This window comes from Lonchura striata, chromosome 9 (genome assembly GCF_046129695.1).
Source record: "Lonchura striata isolate bLonStr1 chromosome 9, bLonStr1.mat, whole genome shotgun sequence".
Classification (NCBI taxonomy): domain Eukaryota; kingdom Metazoa; phylum Chordata; class Aves; order Passeriformes; family Estrildidae; genus Lonchura; species Lonchura striata.
In genome coordinates, this window is record NC_134611.1 from 13,892,302 (window position 1) to 13,914,374 (window position 22,073).

Here is a 22,073-nt window from a genome sequence, read left to right on the forward strand (position 1 = left end):
AGATCCTGCAAAACCAAAAGATTTCTACAGGCTGCACCCAATGGATGTATTTAACACCCCCCACCCAAAAAACCCCAAAAAACCCCAAAAAAACCAACCAACCCAAAAAAACCCCAAAACCAATTGGAAACATTTTATTTTTAACTGTAGGACTCATGGCTTGAACGTGCAGCCTTGGGATGGGAGCCCCAGCAGCAGAGAAAGCCTCTGGCAGAGCTGTGGATAGAAACTCCAGCTGTAATGGAGCAGTTGCTGAGTAGAGAGGGAATTGGATTTTTGTGAATGCCAATTTAAATAAGTGGAAGTGTCACTTGATGCTTAAATAAGGAAATGGGAGTTTGATTTTATACCTAGCTGCAGGTGACAGCCCTCAGCATGGCCAGGTGAGATCTGTGCCATCACAGGAGGCACAGTGGGATTTTTACCCTGCTCTGGATCCCGCAGTGGCACATGCATCCCATGATAGGAAAAGGGGCTGAGTGATGATAAAAAATTGCCAAAGAGGCTGCAGTCAGGGCTAGAAATGTTCTACTCCTACAGTGCCAGACGTGCTTCCCACATGCTCCCCCTGTCAGTATTTGTGAGACCTCAGTGACCAACACAGTCAGTTGTGACAAATCTGACCCACAGGGCAGTCACCCACCTCCCCTGAAGAGATGAAATGCAGCAGAATCATAAAACACTGTGGCATGACCTGATCATGCTGAAATCCCCTATTTGCTATGTTCTGTTCGTATCCCCAACTCTTTCTGCCCTGCTGGATTTTCCTTTATCAACCTCTGGTACCCCATGTCCCCACTCAAAGTGGATAACAGATTTCTGGGTGAGGATGTGATGGTCCATATGTGCAGGGCCAAACAGGAGACAGTGGTTGGGGGGGAGTTTCATTTCTCTCCCACTGTTTGAAAAAGAGGTGGCTGGAAAAATAAAAAGGAAAATTGGAGGGAAAGGTCATGCATTAGATTGATTTGGGGGGCTCTTTGCTACCATGGCTATAATGACTGTTTAATTATTCCCAGCTCATGTGGCAGTTCAGAAGAGGCTCTGCAGAAGACATGCATTGCTCCAGGGCAAATAACTGACCGGAGATTTATTTCTCACCCGTGGGTTTCCACACACCCCTTCCCAGGCCTCCTGCTGCTCTGAGTGTCAGCAGCAGAGGAAGGCTTTGCCCTCCAGAGTTCCAAACCTCAGCCTCCAAATCCCTATCCTGGAGTCAGGGAATGGGCTGCAGGTACCAAAGGTCTGAAGGCAATTTAAGGAGTGTTCATAGCTCTTTTAGGGCACTGCATGAGCAAGGGAAAACATAACCCACACTTTTTTCTCACTTGCTCTGCTACCCTGGAAGTTCTGACCCATGAGAAGTGCTTCTCACCTACAATGGACAGCAGCCTCTGCCTTCCCTGGGGTCTGCCATGGAGGAGAGGAATGGGGCATCTCTAAGCAGGGCAGGCAGCTGCCTGGCTTGTACTGAAGGTCCAGGCTGCTGTCATTGCCACCCTCTAAATGCACAGGAGGAAGCTGGAGGGTCTCCCTTTCCTTTCTGTCCATGATTAATCTGCCACAGTGAGGGGCAGGGACACAAATCAGAGGAGGAATGAAAGAGGATAAATCCATGGTATCAGCAGCACCACATTGGCTAGATAATAAACAGACTCCTCTCCTCATAAATTTCTCTCCATTCCCACACATTTTCCCGCCATCAACACTGGCAGACCTGGAGCAGGACTGCTCCTGACCTTTCTGATGTCCTGGCTGGTGGGAAGAGCTGTGGCTTTGCCAGGGAACCTGGGACCCTCCACCTTGGCTGGCATCCTTCACTCCTGCCCAGACTGGGGTGCAGCAGGAGCACCAGGATGGCACAATGGAGCCCCACCCAAGCTCACTGGGGTTTAGAGAATGCATGGGACACCTGAGGTGACTGTGGCAAGGTGATCCATACCAGCATGTGGAGTGGGTGGGAGAAGCACTAGAGACACAAAGCATGCTTCAATTTACTTGGTAATTTTACTCTCTCAGTGCCCCAGGGCAGCTTGTTCTCACTGCCTCAACCCCACACTGTGTCCTTACTCCTCATTTTAGTAGCAGTGAGCTCACCCACTTCTCCACACCCCACACAGGGATGTGACCCTGTTAGCTGCCTTGTGGTGGCAGGTGGTCCTGGCCTTGCTCGGGGATCACAAGAAGCTGACACTTCCAGGCAAGTTTAATTTAAATCGGACAGGAGTCAAACTGCTGGAGAAACTTCAGGTGACACCATGCAGCTGGAGATGCATCTGTACCTGAAACTGGACACCCCTGACTCCAGGGCTGAGGTTCTGTGCCATGGGTGACATGGGATGCTCTGCTGCTGCTGTGGGGCAGGACTCTCTCCCTGAGGGAATCAGGGCAGAACAGGATGTGAAAACCTGTTCTGTGTCCTTAGAGCAGGTCCCACACACCAGCCTGTCCCTGCAGCCTGGTTTTGCTGGTGAACACTGGCTGGAGGGCAATCATGGAGGACTCACACCCAGGAGGAGTGCTGAGGAGACATCACATGCAATTAACTGCTTGATTGAACACCCTGGGGGATACCAGAGCCCTTTGGGGAAGCCCCGGGAGCACTGGGAGGGCACAGCCAGGGAGAGGTGCTGCAGGAGAGGCACCCATTCCCACCTGCAAAGCACGCTCAGGCACTTAATAGTACCTGTCCCCAGCATCTCCCCGGCCTGGATTTATGCCTCGAGGGGTCACCTCTGGCGAGACTCTAATAACACGACTTTATTAGCTTTCTTGTTCCTTCTTTAAGATACAGTAGCAAGGGGGGAGGAGGGCAGTAGCACCTCGGGAAAGAGCGGGGGTCGTATGGATAGGAGGCAGCTGCCCTCGCAGTTCCCCATCTCAGTGACAAGGGGGAGAGGGAGAAAAATGATGCTCCCTTGAAATTTATCATGCACCCAATTACAATGTTAATTGGCAAGTCCCAGAAATCAATTAATTCGCAAATTTTTTTCAATTAAAAATTAAGATAAATCATAAAACGTTATTAAGCAAAGGCCAAACTCCATGAACTTTTTTTTTTTTTTGTCAGCATCTGGGTTTTTTTAAAATTTAAATAAAAAAAAGAGCTGTGTTGCCAAAGCCCGATGCCCTTGAGTGCCTTTGCTGAAGCACAGGGGGCTGTCATCAGCAGGACTGGGCTGAAGACAGATAAAAAAATATCGACCAGTCGGACACACTGCTTCTGCTTTATTGATCAGGCGGGAATTTAACTTGCTGTGCATATCCACCGTGTCAGCAAGGGCCACGGGCGAAATTAAAAGTACTTGGCTTGGAGATGTCGCCTTGATACCGGGGGGTGGGGAGAGATGGAGGGAGGGGGAAGAAGAGGGGGAGAAAGGGAAGAAAAGAAAAGAAGGTGGAAAAAGAAGAGGGAAAAGAAAGAAAGACAGAGGGAAAAGTTGAGGAGCAGGAGGTTGCAATGCCTGCTTGCAATCTCACTTGTTGGTCAGGGCTCCTTCCTCTCTCTGGAGAACCCACAGGTGTCTACTGCCTGCAAGGAAGGGAACCATGTATTCCAACAGAGCCCTGGAAAAAACCCTGCTCACCCCAAACCATTTCTAACCTCTCTCATTGAGAGGCTGGGGGACCTGCAGCATTTGCTGCACAAAAAGTCTGGGGAAGTACCTGGTCATCAAGTTAAAGTCCCCAGGCATAAATCAAGGAGAAGTGAGATGAGAGCCATGACCCTGATGTGACACATGACAACAGAGCTAATTTGGGTTTTACACACCCTATTTATCCTGCTGGGCCTGGCAGCACAGCCACTCGCCCTTCCCCAGCAGCTGCCCACGCTGGCCCTGGGAAGGTCCTCCAAAGGTCCTTTGGGAGAACACAGTGCTTGGCAGATCCCACAGAAATGAAGCCAACACTTTCCTGGGGCAGAGCAAGGAAAGGAGCAGCTGTATTTAAACAGGGGGTTCCCTGAGCAGGAGAGGGGTGTGAGCCACATCTCATAACCTGCTCTGCGCCCTTATTGTGACCAGGAGCAACAGACCAGCCTCTGTCATTTGGGCACAAGGGACCACAGGGATGATGTGCTTGCCAACTTGTCAATTAGCAGGAGTTTCCAGTGCAGACTCTGAGGGACTAGCATGAGATGACTTTAACCAGAAAGACCATGAAACACTGGGAAAGCAACCTGTAAGAGATGTGAAAAGCAGGATGCATTTCCGTAGGTCTGGAGACATCTCTCAAGAACAGTCAGCTTGCCTTGTGACCAGTTAATCTCCCAAGGTCCCACAGCCTTTGTGTTTCAGCTATCTTGCCAGTTTCCTCCTTATTTCTTATCCCACTTGGCCCAGAGCTGCCTCTATCCTCTGAGAAGAGCTACTGTTGTGCCTCTCTACATAAAGAAACCTGGAGCTGAAGCTCCTCACAGCAGGGTGAGGATGCTTTGTGCAGTGCCAGGAACTGAGGGAGCACTTTCTGCTCTACCCTGACTGCAAAAGAAGAGACGATTAAGAACAGTAAGAGGAAAAGAGTATGTGTGCAAACAAGCAAGAGAAAGCTTCAGATGGAACCCAAAGGAAGATTTGAGCCTGGGCAGAGGTGCACTGAATGCTGCTACAGGAGCTGGAGCACCATAGTCCTGGGGTTGGCTCTTATCCTCTGACATGAATCAAAGCTGGCTATAAAACTCAAGCTAAATCCCCCATTTGGGCACTTCACCCACTTTGACACAGGCATTCCCACTGCATCTTACTCTGCCCTCCTTTGCCTGACACTATTTGGTTCTTTGTGACAGCATCTTTGAGGTCACAGAAAACAGCCTGCAGCACTTTCCATTTGCACCAAGGTGCGAGACCCCGGTGCCCTCTGTGCCCCAGGAAATGCTTCGTAATCACAGAAGCAGAAGAGAAATTATTCCTGGACACACAGAAAGGTTATTAGGGGAAATCAGTAGCTCCTGAGATGCTGGATGTGCAGGGATGTGTCCCAGCAGAATGGCAAGGAGCAATGAGAGCTGCTGGCCTGGGCTGGTAGCAGCCAACAGGTGGGCACGGGCTTTGAAATACAAACATGCTCAGAATAAGTACTGATTGCAAAGGAAAAAAGAAAGAAAAGTGAATGAGAGGGGAGTTTGCACAGCCATGGGGCAGTTTGAGAACACCTTCACTGCTCCACCCTCTGGACCACTCCCCAGCCATTTTGGGGAGGTGAAATCCTAGCTCTGAAGCATAGGCTTGCTGCTGCTAATGCAGGGGAGAATCTGGCAGCTTTCACACAGCAAAATAAAAACACCCCCCACCAAATATTTTTTTTAAAGGAGCATTGCATATTCAAGAACAGACTGTTATGCTATTAAAACCACTGCATCCAAAGGCACATTCCCAACCTTCAAACTGCTGAACTCAGCAACTGTAATATTTGTGATGTGACTTCCTACAATTTTTTAAATGGCCAATAAATGTCTCTTCCCCAAACTCTAGAAAGAATCATTGTGTAGCATCAGCTGAGGCTGTCTCTACAGCTCTTACTTCCTCCTTTACTTCTGTCCTCAAATTAATCTTTCTTTCCACCCCAAACCAGAGCCCGAAACCTGCCCTTCTCCACCCAGCCTCCCCTCCATCAGCAGTGCTCTGCGGTCACTGCCTGGGGAAAGCAGGCAGGGATAAAGGGTCCTGCTGCCCACTGCCCCCTCTGCTCACAGTATTTACCTGCAGGGTGACACGCAGCAATGCACACGGGGGGGGTGTGTGTGTGGGACCTGAGGGACACCCCTGGGTGCTGCTCCAGAATGATGTGCCCACCTGCACTGCCTAGGTAGTCCTAGACTGGGGAAATGCAGCTGCAGCCAGAGCACCAGCTGAAGCTTGGAGCTGAGGCCACTGACAGCTCCAGAGTCTCACATCTCAGTGTGCTTCATTGTGAGCCTTTAACATGGATGAGGTGTAAAACTCACTGTGAATATATATTGAGTGAGGATAGGAGACTCACATCTAGATCAGCTTCATGCACACAAACCAGGAATATTCATGTATTCTGTGTTGACCAGCCTGGCTGAGGCACAGGGCATAGACGCATACAAAGGGTCACTGTTATTATTTCTTATTTTTACCTTGGGTGGCACTTAGCTGCTCAGGTGGGCACCTTTTGCTCTCTGACTGTACAGGAAGAGCAAGGAGAGCATCCCTTCTGCCCTGCATCATGGGGCCACCCCTCACCCGCCTCCCACTCTCTGCTGCTTTGAGCCTGTGCTCTGCAAAGGTGAGCTCCAAGGCAATTTCTCTTTAGAGGAGGAATACCAACAGTCTTGCCTGGCAAGAGTTAAACCCCATAAAACCAAGGCTTGTAGTTTTGTTTTCTTTCAATTTATACCCTTCACTTAAAGGGGGGGGCAGGTGGGGAGGGAAAGAGGGGGAGAAAAAAGAAAGCCAGGTGACATATTCTAAGAGGGAGCACCGAAAACGTGTTAAGCACTTCAAAATCTCATATATTCAATCGGCCTCTGGCAAGACATCTGCCTAATGTTAGCGCTTAAATATCCTTTTCCATTTTACATGCATTCAAGTCTCATTTGAGCGAAATGAAACGGTATTATTAAAGGGAGATTTTGCACAAATGGCCTGAATTTGACATGTCAAGTTCAATGAGGCTGTTACATATGTAACACCAAAAAGGGCTCGGAGGCTGCCGGCTCTTGAAACAGCGCCAGTGGCTCAGAAATGAAATTTGCATTCAGAGAGCCCTGCTTCGCTGTGTGGAGCAGTGCACAAGGCTCGGTTGGACCCACACAGCATGGAGGAACTGTGGGGTGAGCACAAGCAGCTCTCTCCCTATGCTTTGGGAGACTGGACACACCAAGAAAGTAGCAGAGCTAGAAACTCAGGTACCTCATTCCCACTTAAGAATGCTTTTTCAGGGGAAAGCTGGACCATGCACCAGGGTTGGATCCCCCTGAGTGATGTTCATTACTGGTCTAACAGCTGGTTTTTGTCCCTGGTACATGCACAGGACTGCTGAGGCATGGGTGGGTGCTGCCCTGTTGCCTGCATAGCTCCTCCTGCCCCACTGCATGATGCTCGAGCTGGGTTGACCTCGAGATGTCCCTGTCCTGAGGCCAGGATGGTCACACCAGTACTGCCCATGGAGGTAAAAAGCACTGTCCCTGTCTCTAGGGGATAGCAAACCCCATACCCACCAGCCAAGAAAGGGGTTTTTTGGAGTGGGTGAGTTGCTTGCGGTGGTTTGGGACCATAGGTAGCATCATCCAGGTGGTGCCTACAGCTTCCTTGTATCTCAGCCCCAAGAAGCTCCTGGAGAAATCCCTTTTCCAGAGTTGATCCAGTGCCCACCAAGCCTCCAGTGCTGTGAGCTCAGTGGGCAGGAGGGGATCTGACTTCCTAACCCCAAGCACAGGAAATCTATGATTTTGTTGCAAATCATTAAGGTTTATTAAAACTTAACACCACAAGCCATGATTGGCTGCATCCTCTTTAAATTAGGAAAAAAAAAAGCCTTTGGAAAGCAGCCCCCTGGTTTGCTTCTCCCCATCAGACTGATAAGTAACAGCTGCTCGGCCATTTCGGTAACAAGTCAGTATTGGCAGGGAGCGGCCAGGGCTGCCAGTGCCCGTCGCGTTTATAGGCCCACATTTTATTTTTATGTTTATTGGGTTATTTGAGATCATTATTAGTTTCTCTCTTCTCTTGTTGATGTGTTCTTGCTCCTGGCTTCTCCAGGCAGGAAAGGTGGGGGAATGGGAAACGGAGCTACCCACTATAGTGAGCTGCCTGCTGGGGCTGAGCCGTGCAGGGGACTTCAACCCCCTCAGACCCCACTGCCTGCTAATCCTGCCCACGATTCCTGCCCTTCCTGCCTGCTGCTGCTGCTGGTCCCTGCCTTGGTTTCCTCTGGGACTGGGAGAGCCCATCCCTATGTGGAGCTGCTGTGTTACAGATTAGCCTCCATCGCCTGAATCCATCGCCTAGATTGAACGTTATCTATCACACTACGGAGGGAGTCGTTATTTAATAATTAATAAAGACCTCTGATTCTTCCTCGCCGCCTGTGTGGCCGAGTGGAGCAGGCCAGGGAAGCGAGGGCAAGCCAGGGAGAGCTGTCTTCTCTCTAACTGCTGCTGTTATTTAAAGGAATAATGCCATTCTTTTTCATTTGTCAGCTGGCCCACAATGGCCCTTGTCATGCTTTATGATTTAGGGTTTCCTTTCCTTTCCCATTAAACGCCACCTTCCCATCACCACTTTGCGCCAGCCAGCCTCTGCTCCTGGCTTGCAGTTTCAGTTTCACTCTGATATTGGCCCAACTTCTTTGATGGGCTCCTCTGAGCACTAATTGCTTCTGTTCATTTAAACCTGTTCACTAATTTGCAGTGGCCCTTTATTAAGTTGGATGTGGCCCAAATTACACCATAAATTACTCTTGCAAGGGGACTGGGTGTTGCAGGGGATAAATGGGCTGCCTGTTCCCTGCTTTCCCCCTTCCCTGTCTTCCTGTGCAACACACGGGGAACGTGGGTCTCAGCCTGAGGGTGCAGGTGCCGAATTTGGGATATCTCAACCCAGATCCATTCTGGGAGGTCTCTGTTTCTCTAACTAAAGCTCTCTCCTGCTCCCTCCATCTGCAACGTCTATCGCTGAATCCAAGAAGATCCAAGCCAAGCAGGGATGGATTCTGCATCCTCCACACTGTGCACAGCCACGTGCACCCCTCACCCCTCACCCTGGTATGCACACACAAATACACACTGACACACATGCTGTCCCTCCTCTCCTACCACCTGGTGATGTAACTTTGCTTCTAGTAGGCAGTTTGATTCCTTTCCTCACCTTTTAATGACAGGAGAATTCATTAATAATTGAAATTAATAATTGAAATAAACATGCTCTTTCCCAAGGCTGCTGACTTTTATTAAGGCAGGGGCAGGGATTTGCCAACCCTTGGCTGCAACCATTTCCTAAATAACTGCTAGCAGTTAAAAGGCAATTTTTTTTTTTAATAGGTGACTTTTTTGCACTGAGGGTAGCAGAAGGGAGCTGAAGAGAGCTGAGGAGCAGTGTGCACCAATGCTGCAGGTTTCTCCATAAGGGGATGTCAGCAACATGAGAACTGCTCACTGAACACACGTTCCCAGGGAAAGGGATGTCTGTGACCTCTGGGAGAAATTTCTGCCTGACTTTGCCATTACAGTGAACTCCAGGGAAATGTTTCTGCCCCATTGGCTAGCACTAGATCCCCCACATCTTGTAGCTGTGGGTACCACCATCTTCTCTGCCCCATGCAGGTGCCCCAGCTGGGTGACCAGGGATACCGACAGATCCCAGGGAGCTGCTTACCTGATGTTCAGCTGCGTAAGCTTCTCCAGTTCCTGCTCCATGTGCTCCTGCAACTCCCCGGGGCGAAGAAGGACCTGACAGATGGGGCAGATCGGAGCCTGGCTGTCAAACAAAGTTGCCTTCTTTTTGCCTGTGAGAAGGAAAAGAAGGGAAAAAGCTTAAGCTCAGATCAGCTGCCATCAGCATCATCTGTGCTCTGCTTTGGTTCCTGTCCTAGGACAGGACTGAAATACAGAGAATTTCTCATGGTATAGCCGTAATTCTCTCCCCATCGTACAGTCCCTGGGGCAGGGACTGGCTCTCATCTGCAGTGGCACAGCAACTGACATGAGAGCATCCCAAGCCTGGCTGTGGGCCCTCCAGTCTTACAGCGAGAGCAGCAACAGCCCCATTCTGGAAGTGACCCTGTGCAAACCCAGCTTCCCATTTGAGGTCCAGGTGATGTGACTTGGAGTAGATGGATGACTTAACACTGCTCACTGTTCCTATTAACTCATTATAAACAGCCATCTTCGTCCTCCTTGACAGTCCTGAAGTTGGGTGGGTCAAGATGATCCTCCCTATGAAAGGCAGAGTAAATCTCCGTGGGCACACAATGTTGCAAAGCAGAGGAAAGCCCATGGTGTGAGGCTGTGGATGTATAAGGGAGCAGGTCTGGATGCTCACCCAGGATTGCTCACCCTTTCCCAGGCTGGGCTGGGGCCCCTTGTTCCCCTGCACCACCAGCAGCTCCAGACCCCACAGCTGCCAGAGTTCTGGGCCCCTGGGGCTGTATCACCCCAGGGTGAGATCTGGGACTGCCTGTGTACCCTAATCCCTATCTGGGTTGAGTCTCTGGGGCAGATCTGCAAGCGACACATTTCCTCACACTCTCCTTACTCTCAATCCTGTCTTCTACTTCCCTGCCCAGCCACATCTCCCTGGTTCACTCCCTGATCTGAAGCCAATTTCTTCCAGCTCAGAAACTTTATTGCCCCCTCTGTAAGGAATATACAGCGTCTATTTAACATAAAATAAAACTCTAAAGCAAACAATGAAGTTCCCATAAAAGAGGGAAGCCCGCGGGTCCCCAGGCCCCCTCTCCCAGCTGTACTAGCAGCTCTGCTCATGAGAGGGCGTACGGAGCCTGGCTCAGATGGCTCTGGCAGGGAGAAACGTGCTTTATAGCTGCCTGTTGTCATCCAACATGAACCCTACTGCTGGATTATTTATTTATGTATTAGACATGGATCAAATTGGTTAAATCCGAGTGAGAGGCAGTAATGCACAATAAAGCAGCCGGTGCTGGATACGAAGGGGCTGCATGCAATGTGGCCTTCCAATCAGGAGCCAAAAGGTGCCATTTTATGGTTCCTAATGATGGTGGAGCCCAGTTAAATGAATCCCCATTAAAGGAATAGATCCTCTCCAAGGATAAAATGTTGGTGTGAGCAGCTTTGCTGGGTCCCTGCTTCTCCCTTTATAACTGCCTGGCACAAGCATTTAACAAGAGAAAGGGTCTGAAGTAAGTTTGAGAGTCACCTTGGCTTATCTTTGCCCTTCAGCAGGACAAAGTATATGTGCCTGTGGAAGCTGGGCTATCACTGGGATATTACTTGCCCTTTCCTTCAGTATCTCTATAGGAGATGGAAGAAACTGAGGCATAAAGGGCAAGTTGGGGCAGGCCAGTGCTAGAGTGCATTCCCTACCTTCCCAACTCCCCTTTCCACTGGGAACTCTCCCATTTGCAGAGCCAGGAGAAAAACCTGACTGGTCTCTCCTCTGGACTTGGGCCACTCCTAGAGGTTTCCAAGCAGATCCCAGGTGCCTCAGGCCCTCATTCCCACCACCCTTTTGCCAGGGAGGATACAGTTTTTTGTCAGCATGCAGCCCATGCAACTTGGAACATCTTCCTCTCTCCTCCTTCCCTCATGTTTAAATAATGCCCAGAATGCAGCCCAAACCCAAACACCCAGCTCCTGCTGACCCTTGCGGGAAAGGTCGGCATTTCAGTAATTTCATCTTCCTCTTGGAACTTTTCCACTTTTGTCTAGTGGGGGCCCAAAATAGCCCAGGAGCGTCCCCGACCACCTGCTATTTATAACCCTAACTTCACAGCAAAACAATGGAGCTGTCTGAGTCTCCCTCCCAAAATAAACAGGCAACCTTTGAGCGGACGGGAAATCCTGCTGGATCCCTGCTGTGGGGTGTACAGATGGATGGGTAAACAGGCTGCCCTCTGCCCTACTGTGCTGCACCCCCACTCCTGGCCCAGGCCACTGCTGTGGGGCCCCGAGCCCCCATCGCCATCCACAGCTTTGGCTGCTGGGGCTGGGATGCTCTCAGCAGAGCCAAAGGGTGGAACAGAGGTTGAGCATCCCCGTGTCTCTGCTCTACAGGGAGGCCAGAGATGTTCCTTTGCTGGAGGAGGTGATGGGCAGTCCCGGCCCACAGAACTGGGATTGGCAGCCTTAGGTCAGGATGCTGGGGACCAGCTGGTACACCAGGCTGGTGGGATGTTTAAGCTCCTGCACATCCAAGCCCTCGCACCCTGCTTCTTCTCTGGTACTCTTCCATGGGGTGCAAATTCCTAAGCAGAGCCGACTTTGGATTTCAATGACTGGGACAACCAGGAGGGGTCTCAGGCTTTGGGAAGAAGCCTTGCTGTCTTCCATGGCTTCTCCCAACCCCAGCCCAGGCCAGCAGGAGGAATGAGCAGCAGTGGCCTTACCCACCAGCTACACCAATGATATGGTGATGAATTTGTGCCAAGGAAGGATGTGACAGCTGTCACTCCACATCCCTATGACAGCTGGGGAAGATCCCCTTGCTCCAGTGAGTGCGGGAGGATGATACAGGGGCTTCCAGAGGGGCAGGAGAACAGGAACCTGGACATACAGCCAAGCCCCTGATGTACAGATTGCAAAGCAGGAGACAGAAACAGCCCCGGCTCCTGGCCCAGGGGACTGACAGCTGTGCTTTCACAGGAGCAGGGCTAAGTGCAACTGACAGGCAGAAAGGAGGGACCCTCTCCCGTGCCAGGACACCTACGCAAGCCTCCCCAGGTCTGTGGGACCCGCTGCATGCCTGCAGTGCAACAGAGGCTTCTCCTGGAATGCGTCTCCCCAAATCAGCAGCATCCACATCGGCAGCATGCCCAGAGCCTGGCAGACCCACGCTGTGGTGCCTTGCTCCAGGCACCTCCGTGGTGTGGGGTGCTGGGTTGTGAGGAGAGGGAGGGGATGGGCACAGCAAGTGCTCAGGCTTTGTTTGTGAATGCCAGGATGGAGAAAGATGCATGCATCCCACCTCTCCTCTCCAGAGCAGGGACATCCTGATATCCAGGAGCAAACAAAGGATGCTACATCATGTGTGTGGCTGGACCGTGCTGGGGTGTAAGTGCTTACCCTTCTGGATGGAGTAGAGGGCATTGATTTGCTCAGGGCAAAACAAAGGGCCCATATCCCTGAGCGGGAAGGACCTACGCCTGCTCCCTGTTTATCCTTCCCTGCCCTGTGCCAAACCCGCTCCTGGGAGACACTGAATGGCTCTTTTCAGGCTTTTGTTTTTTGGCAGCTGTGTTTTTGTTTTCTTTGCCCCTCTCTCTCCCCTTCACTCTCTGGTTACTCGGTAGGCTCGGCTCCAGTGTTTACCCTCCGCGGCTCTGCCGTGCTTCCCTTGCCGCCGACCCCCCGCTCGCCAGTGCCAGAGAGATGAAAAGGCAGAGCTTTGGTGCTCCCGCTGTTTGCACGGTCTCCTGGGCTCCACGGAAATGTTTAACTCCAAGTGTTGAAACCGAATATTTCCTGCTCTGAAAGCAGAGTGCTCAATACGCAGATGCACCCCTGTGTGGAGGAATTTCTCCACAGACTCTTTCAGAGGGCATCTGCAAATGGATCCCAGTCCAGGTAGGGACTGGACCAAACCCTCCCGATCCCACTGGGGATAGAGGGCTGGATCCTTCATTCAGTGACACTGATATGGATCCAAGATAATTCCTTTGGGAAAGCTCTGATTCACTGCAAAGCAGCCAGTAATGGGACCTGGGCTCCAGGCTGGGAGCTGGGCTCAGGTTCTGGGGACACAAGCACGATATGGAATAGGCATTGAGCCATGAAGTCACCCCTGCTCCTGGCCTGCACCTGTGCCCTGACAGCACTGCAGGGTGGGGGGAGTGTGTCACTTGGAAGGCAGAACTTTCCCTCACAAGCAGAATGTGAGCTACTGTTTTGGAGACCATTTAAGTAAGAAAACCAAGGAACCCAGCCCACCAACAGTGCTGACAGCACAGGGTGTATACAGCCCCTCAGCACTACACAGCACAGATTAAACAATGCTCCCATCACTCAATGAGCAAAGTCTACAAGGCATGAGGGCACCCTCTGCACAGGAGCTCAGTAAGTTGCCAAATGAATGAAATAAATTGTCTATAACTCCACTGCTCATCTGCACTGATGCACAGTCAGATGCCTACCTAAGAACTGCTGCTGTGGGTGGCACAGGCGGTGCCACCTGTGGCTCCCCGTGCTGTCCTTTCTTGTGACCAGCTGAACCTTGCTCCCATGAGGACCAGCTCTGCAGTCCCAACTCCTGATTTCTCCTACCTCAAACTCTTTTCCACTTCTCTGAGTACCAAACCCTCCCTCTTTAAGATGCCTCCCTCCCTCTCACCTTCCTCTTTCTGCTCTCTCCCTCTTACACACTGCATCATTTAAACCCAATCAAAGGCAGTTGATCTGAAACACTTCTGAATAGAAATGACCTCACACTGGGGCCCCACAGCCCCGTGCCCTGCTTTGGGGCTGTGCTGAAACCAGGTGGGTGGTAATGGAAGTGCTGACACAGGCTCCTTGACAGCATCGCCCCTGCCAGCGCTTGTAATAATCCCTCCCGGCTGCTCTGCAACTCGGTTTCCGCGGCGATTATTTTCCATTCGATGATGGGCTTGCTCTTATTTGTGTACTGATAGCAGGTATCTTGTGTGACAAGCCTCCTTTCCTTCCAGCTCAAAAAACAATAATTCAAAGAAAGCCCCATATTAGCTTGGAAATAGCAAAACACTCACTCTTCTCCTGGTGAGCCCATGCCACAACTGATGAGGCTCACAGAGCCTGGTAGTAAGTGGCAGCCAAGGAGGGGAGATGACAACAGTGGCTCAAGGCAGAGGTGGTTCATGTGTTAGTGCAGAGCACTCCAGAATAACAGTAGAGGTAAAAAATGTATGGTAAGTGAGGGAGCAGGAATAATGTTGATCATCGCTCTCCCATCTCCCTGTTATTTACTGGTGTGGTCCCCGTGCTGTCCCCATGAAGTGGCATCCTGCCTGCTGGGCACTGCCTTGGATGCTGCTGGTTGGTACCAAAAGGTATAGGCATCCAAAAACCTGCAGGTGAGGTCAGGGCACCTTCCATTTCTTCCATCAGGGCCTTCCCACCCCTCAGGCTCCTGCCTGGCTGGGGGACGCAGATTTGAATTTGCTGCCCAGGATGGGGTGCCCTGGATCTGGCCCCTGCTGCAGTTGCTCTGCACAGGCCAGTGGAGATCCAGGTGCCAGAGACAGTGACAGGCAGTGAGATGACTCCATGTTTGAGTGCTGTGGCTGGGTTCAGTGTCTGGCCATGACTGCATCCACAGCATGACTTAACTCTGCAAACAGAGCAGCAAGCACATCCAGACCACTGAGGAATCACCCAGCACTGAGCAGACCTCCCTTGGAGCACATGCCTTTTGGAGGTCTGTGCAAGCAGGAAGGTGGCAGAGGTCTGAACAAATGGCTATTTAGGTAAGAAAATATTTTTGAGGAATCACAGTGCAAAGATGCTTCAGAGCACCAGCATAAACTGGACTTGGGTTGTACTTGGCACGGCACAGAGACAGTCCTGCCTTGAATCCAGCAAAGAGAGGCACAGGGATGACTGACAGCTGGTTTTCTATGCCTAGGATGTATAAAGCACATAGAGACACAGACGGACAGGGGGAGGACCTCTGCAACCCCATGAACAAACTGGGTTTGTTCAAAACTGTACTCAGACTGCTGCATCCCCACCAAGAGCCTGATCCCTGACACTGCTCCCTGCTAAGGTGCCTAGGCTGCCAAGTGCCTCAGAAAATACACCTGCTTCTCCTGAGAGTAAAAACTAGAGAGGGATCTGAGGCAGAAAATCTTGCTAAAATATTGATTTCCCTCCAAAGAAAGAGTTGTTCTTGTAGCTGCCTGTGCAGACAAGCTGGATACTGGAGAGGACTGGTGTAAACTGGTGTGGCGCTGCTGCCATGCAGTTAACCCCAGCTGAGGTTGGTCCCATGAGTCACTCAGTAAAAATGCATGTTTGAACAGCACCCTGGGCTCTTCATAGGCTGTTGCATGTCCCGTTGGGTCCAGCATCATGTTTCTCATTGCGAGTGGCAGCCCGGCAGCAGGAGAGGTGAGGAACCCCTTGTGATCCAACCCTGGCTCTCCATCTATGGAGATCATGGCTGCCCGGTGTGGGGCAGGGGAAGATGGATTGAGCTGGGCAATAATTTAAGAAACAGAGTGAGTCTGTACATCCAATCACTTTACAAATCAGGGGAAAGGGAGAGAGGAGGGAAGGCAGGAGGGGGGGTAGAAGTGAAAAGGCCGCGCAGGGAAATGCATCACAATTACTGTCTCAGCTCTAATGAGGAGCCTGTCATGAGGCTGTCATCCTGCGGAAAGCCACCTACTCAGAAAGATTCAATAAAAAAGTAGCAGAGAGATAAAAAAGAGATATATTTCAGCCCTTGCTAATATTCTTTTCATTTGTCCCAGCACAAAATAAGATACTGCACTTAACCGGCTCGGTTAAAATGAAAAGGGGGGGGGCGGGAAGGGAGCAGCATTGATCAATACCACTAAAAGCCGGGAGACACGGTGATGGAGTGCAATTTTTTTGTCTGTGCTGAAGCATAGCAGAGGCCCGGGCGGGGTAATTTATGATTCGTACGCATGCTGGCTAACTAGAGGCTGACAAGACAATGAATCCCCGATGAGAGGGATGCAGGCTGCCGGGAGAGCTGGAAAGGGAGAGCATGACAGGGACCTGGAAGGGAGAGGGGAAGAGAGGACTGGGACAAGCTGATGGTGCTGCTCCATGTGGGGATGCCGAACTGAGCAGAAACACTTCCCTGGGTTTCACAAGAGGAAAACTGAGAGACGCCGAGAGCAAGTGAAGGAAGGTGTTGCACTTTCTCCATCCCTGTCCTCCTCTCTTCAAGCTCAGAGCTGGGCAGTCTGCCCATACAGGCTTCTCACAAGGAAGCACTACAATGCCCAGCCACACCCCTCACTGGGCTGGAAATTAACCGAATGAGGTCAGCAGGGGCCAAAGACAGAGATGATCCCTTCTCTGCTCCAGATTCTCTGATGGGTGCCAATATGAGTCTGGAAAAGCTCACAACCATGGAGTTGGATCTTCTTGCTGCCATCTGTCTTCTACTCTTGGAATGAAACTGGAGTCTCCTTCAACGCACTGGTTCATCTCCCAAACATACAAATCCTGGGGAGCAGCTTGGTCTCCCCAGCATCAGTCAGGGGTCCCTGACTTCAGCGAACATGGCACAGCAGAAACACTGCTGAGGGAATCCTACAGTTCTGTCCTTCCATCCTGGGGGATCTCCTGGGGCATGATGCACCTTGTTCCCCCCATCCTTGGGCTGTCCTCCATCCCATGGGTCTTTTTATACCATGCACCCAAGACTGGCCAGGCTGTGGACAAACCACCCAGAGCCACTGGGACCCTGGGATTGTGCCTGCAGTTCTGCAGACTCCATGGCTCAAGGCCAGTCTTTCCTCAGTGGGACTTGCAAAATGAGGCACTGGGACACAGCACACTTCCCAGCACATAGGCAACGAGGCAGAAGAATCCAGGGCTCTCTCAGTCCTGTGCCATGGCTGGACAGAGTGTGAGGAATAATTCTGCCTCTTTACCATTCCTCCTCCTCCTCCTCCTCCTCCTCCTCCTCCTCCTCTGCCACCTGGAATGCCTGGGGCTGTCTACCCAGGATTGTCAGCTGGGCAACATTCACCAATGTCCCTGGCCTCCGGCCCTGTTTGCTGTTACAAGGGTCACTTCTTGTCGCTGGTTGGACAAGTTATCCAGCCTGGAGTTTCTGGTGGCTTGGTGGGAGAGGGTGGAGAGAAGGAGCTGTGTAGCTACATTGCCAAAGTGTGCCTTAACTATCCATGCTCTTCATCAGTTCTGGGGATGGAAAGACCTGGAGCAAAGCACCTTCTTTAAATGCCAAAAAACAATGGCAGTGGGAACTAGAAAAGGTGAGAGGTTCATGGAAACATTCTCGTATCTGGCTGGGAGACTGTCCAAGAGCTGGGGTCTGAGGTTAGGACACATTTGGGGCCTGTTTTGGGCCTTGTTTGCTTAATATGTAGAATAAACAGGGCTACAGTTGAGAGTGGGAGCAACAGCCCTGCAACTGCATGGGTTTCTCCCCACAGACTCATTCCACCATCACATCCAGCTCCCTCTAAAACATGCAGGATGATCCTGCACCAGCTGCTCAGCTGTCTCAGCATCACCTGCCTCCTCCTTTGAGTTCTCAGCAAAGGACCTGATTGCATCCTGAGAGAAAGGATCAGCCTGGAAATGAACCTTAGCCTTCACCACTGCCAGTAGGCTGGGGCATGCTGAGGGTCCCCCCACAGCCAGGGAGGTACACCAAGATGGGCTCCAGCCCTTCTGGGCTCTGCAGAAGACACTTGGAAGCAGCAATGCTGCTCCAATGCCCTTGACTTGTAGGGCAGTCTGTTAAGTTGGTGATATACTGATACACCTATAATTCGAAGGGGTGATGTGGTAGAGTCTTTCCTTACCTCCCACCTACTCCCTCCCTGCCAGATTCCAGCTCCTCTCCTCTCCTCCCTTGGGGATGTGTGGGGGACATATCGAAAACACAGATATTGAACTGTCAAAACTATTTCCTACAAGAAAATAGATTCATCAGCTTGCAGCACACAGGGTCATTGCCACATTTTCCCCTCGCGCCAGCACCTGCACATGCCGGCGCATACCCAATGCCTCTTCGCAGCACCGGCACTTTAGCTTGTAGCTCAGGGCCCTTAAGTGACTTTGAGAAATGGATAATCGATTATAATTCCACGGGCCTCTCTGCAGATTTATCCGGAGAATGTATAAAAGCCAGGGATTGGGAGAAGCGGGTCCTTCTGGCCAACACGTCAATTGCCTGTGCTTTTCGTGCCCGGCTCGGAAAATCGCATCCCGAGCACGACTCTGTTTAATCCATCAGTACACAATCAATGCACTCTGTAATCAACTCTTGATCACTTAATTTTACACATGTTGGCTGAATCCCTTTGTTTAATCACTAGATCAGGCCGCCTTGTTGCACTGCCCCCTCCCTGCTTAACCCTCCCTGACCCTCATCCCCTGTTGTCGGCACTACCAAATGCAGCCCAGAGCCTTCATTTCACCTTGAGGAAGAGCTCCCATGAATTTAGAGAGTCATGAGATGGCAGAGAGGGAAACAGAAGGAGTGAAAAACAACACTGGAGAGAGAGAAAATGTTTTCCTTTCTGTGTCTTCACAGAGCTCGTGCTGGCCTTTTCAATCCATGTTACAGTGACCACTGCTGGGGCTTAAAGAGGGGCTGGATGTTGGGGTACATGCACTGAAGCCCTGTAACACCCCAGGGAGAATGAGCACATTGGGATGCCACTGGGAAGATGTACGAGCAAACGATGGGCACTCATCACCCAGTTGCATCTGTTCCCCTCAGCGTCCTCCCCACCCCCTGATTATTTTGACTGTTTTAGCAGCCAGTGCCATTATGAGCAACAGTGCTTGATCTTTCCCTCCCAGAGACATCCCTAGGAGCATCACTCCCATCTCACCAGGGTTCATCTCCCTTTTTATGGCAAGAGCATGACCCTTGGGTTGCGAATGCATGTAAACACAGCTATTTGGCATTTTTAGCATGATTTGTGTCACTAGCCTGATGCCATCTCACCCTTCGCATGTATTCTGCTGGCATGCCAGGGTCAGTGTCCGGGGGATGCTCATGGGTGGAAATGTCTGATGGCCTGACAGTGAAATGCACTGGGATTTTGCAAGAAGATTTTGTTGCACTTTAATTGTGTGATGAAAGCCTGGAGCTCAGAGACAGGGGGACCACATACTTGCTATCCAAATGTGGACCATTTTGACTGGACACATAGGTCACACAGCACGTTCCTCCTACCCGAGCAGCACAGCGGTCATTCCCAACCCAGTTAAATCTTCCTTTTTAAAGAGGCCTTGGTGCTGCCTCTGATTTGGCACATGGAGTGACTGCTGCTCATTCCTGCAAGAATAAATGATGGGATATGCTTGAACAAAAGGGATCTGGAAGCACAATTGCCAGGGGAACGTGCAAATGTTAGCATTGCACAGGAAACTCGCACAAAACTCTGTGTTGACACCAAGAGGCCAGTTATAGGACAAAGCAGGCACGGATGTGTAAAGAGAATTCCAGTTGCTATCCTATAGCAAATAGTCTTCAAAGAGCCCCTGGAGCTTTTGGCTTCTCAGCATGGAAAGAGGAGCTTGTGCAAGATGAAACACAAATAAATAGTTTACCATAGAAAAGATATCCAAGGCAAAGAGTGAGATGCAAGTTTTAGCTCTCACATTAGCCAGCTGGGGTTTTATTGGTCCCCAAGTAAAAGCTGTAAATAAAATACAAACCTAACCTGCATATTGTCAAGCTACATTTAAAAAAAGCCCACAGCTTAATTGCACTCAAGAGCACCAAGGGGCGAAGTCGAGCACGGTACATCACAAGGCAGCCCACAGAGCTGTTTAGTAAAGTGTAAATCCAAGAGCTGAACAAGTGGAACCTTTTACCTTGGGATCTGCCAACAGGCACAGATTACTTTGCCTTTGCTAGCACAGCTCATTCTGCTCCAGAAACTCTTGGTAAAGGAAAAGGAGCACAAAATGCCCTCTTCTCTGCTCACACAGATATTGGTGGCAAGGAGGAAGGATGGGTGGCGTGTCAGATGCTAAGGCTCCATCTCCTTGTTTCTAGCCTCCTATCTGGCCACAGGCAGCAGGGACAGGGACAGCAGCTCCAATTGGAGTATGCCAGAGGGAAATGGGTGAGCCACCACAGCATCTGCCCCTCCTGTCCTGACTGCTGAGGGTTCCCAGGGACTCCTGTGCCAGCCTCTGCATTGCTCCTGGGGCGCTCCAGAGCAAGGTCTTCCCTCCATATCAGGCACTCATCCCTCCTATGCAAAGCTTAGCTGCTCTTTTCATCCACCTTTTCTTTCCACTGCATTCATTCTTTAAACTGTAATACATGCTGATATGTTGATAACATCAAAATTAGCTCACTTGGATTACTCTCAGGAATTGCTTCTCCCAGCAGATCCCAGCTTGGGATCTGGTCTGGGCTTCATCTGACTACTGTCTGCAGGGCTTTTTTCCCAGGGTCTGCACTTGTTCAAGGCAGTCTGACTTCCAGGGAATTAGAGAAATCCAAACTAGGTCATTCTGTCCCCAGAGTCCCAGGTGGACCCTCTGAACCCCTGGCCATGGACTACTCTTCTTCCTTATCACTTGGCACAACACACACAGTCTGGGCTGGGGTCCTGCTGCACTGGAGCAGGGCAGGATGAGGCCTCATGTACACATCACAAGCAATCAGGGATGCTGCTCTGTCTGGAGAGCTAAGTGCGCAATGAAGGATGGGAAGCCAGGCAGAGATGGGATATGCCCAGGTTCGAAGAAGGTACCATCCAAGCTGAGGATGCATTTGCAAATCCTGCTTCAGCAGCAGTGAACCCTCTAGAAAGAGCAGGAAAGACTTTGCTGCAAGCCAGCTTGGAAGAGAAGGAGCACAGGGATAGAGGAGAGCCTCCCCCACTCACCCACATACCGACACAAGTGATAACAGGGTCACATCCCTTCCACTGTTTTCAGGTGGAGAGAGGGAAATGAAGGAAAAAAAAAACCAAAACAGCCTGCCAAGGACTAATTAATATTTAATTTACTGCAAAATGTACTTATTATTCCCAAGTAATTGGCCGACTGCACAGCTGTGACCACTAATGAATAGAGGGGGGGCAAGATGCAGGGACAGGAGGTGGGTGGGGGGAGCACAGGGGTGGTGGAGTCTTTGATCAGACCCTGCTGCTTGCCTTTTAATGTGCATAATAAGAAAACTTAAACAGCTTTGATTTTTTTTTCCCCAAGATCTAAAAATGGCTGTGATGCCACTAATGGATTGCGTTTAGCTTATTGCACTGTAATTGCCCTATTATCGCTGCAACTTTAACAAGGGGGGAAAAAAGGACTTTGGAAGATGGCATTTGCAAATAGGTTGTTGAATAGCACTGCTGCTAAACACAGAGAACACAGGCGAGTCCTCCTTATTGTGATTCCTAGCATAGATTCCCAATACCTGAGGCACTCAGCATCCCTGTCTCTATTGCTGCTTTTCACTCTGTGATTGAACTATTGGCTCATTTAACTCTAAGGATGGGAAATATTTTTTTACCTGCTAATAGAAGCGTGGCTCGGTTGTGGCCCAGCGTAGATTTTTAGATCAGTTTTTCTTGATGGCTTATTCTGTAGAGAGAGTTAATTTCACCCCAGTGCAAAGTACTTAAGTGGGATTTAAGTGGCATGGGAGTCTTTTGCTGACCCCTCAGCACAAGGTGAAATCTGCCCTAAGAGCCTTTCCTCCCCAGAGAGAGATGCTCAGCACAAAGTGGGGACA

General features: G+C 50.6%; 1 protein-coding gene across 3 annotated transcripts in view; it reads right to left on the reverse strand.

Annotated features, from left to right (window-relative positions):
* The window catches only part of RNF220 (ring finger protein 220), a 212,789-nt gene that overhangs the window by 72,559 nt on the left and 118,157 nt on the right, over nucleotides 1-22,073 (reverse strand). For all 3 annotated transcript variants that reach the window (XM_031505551.2, XM_021528386.2, XM_021528394.3), the window contains one exon: nucleotides 9,339-9,468. In XM_031505551.2, coding sequence (XP_031361411.2) covers nucleotides 9,339-9,468 — 130 coding nt within the window. The remainder of the gene's footprint in view (nucleotides 1-9,338; nucleotides 9,469-22,073) is intronic.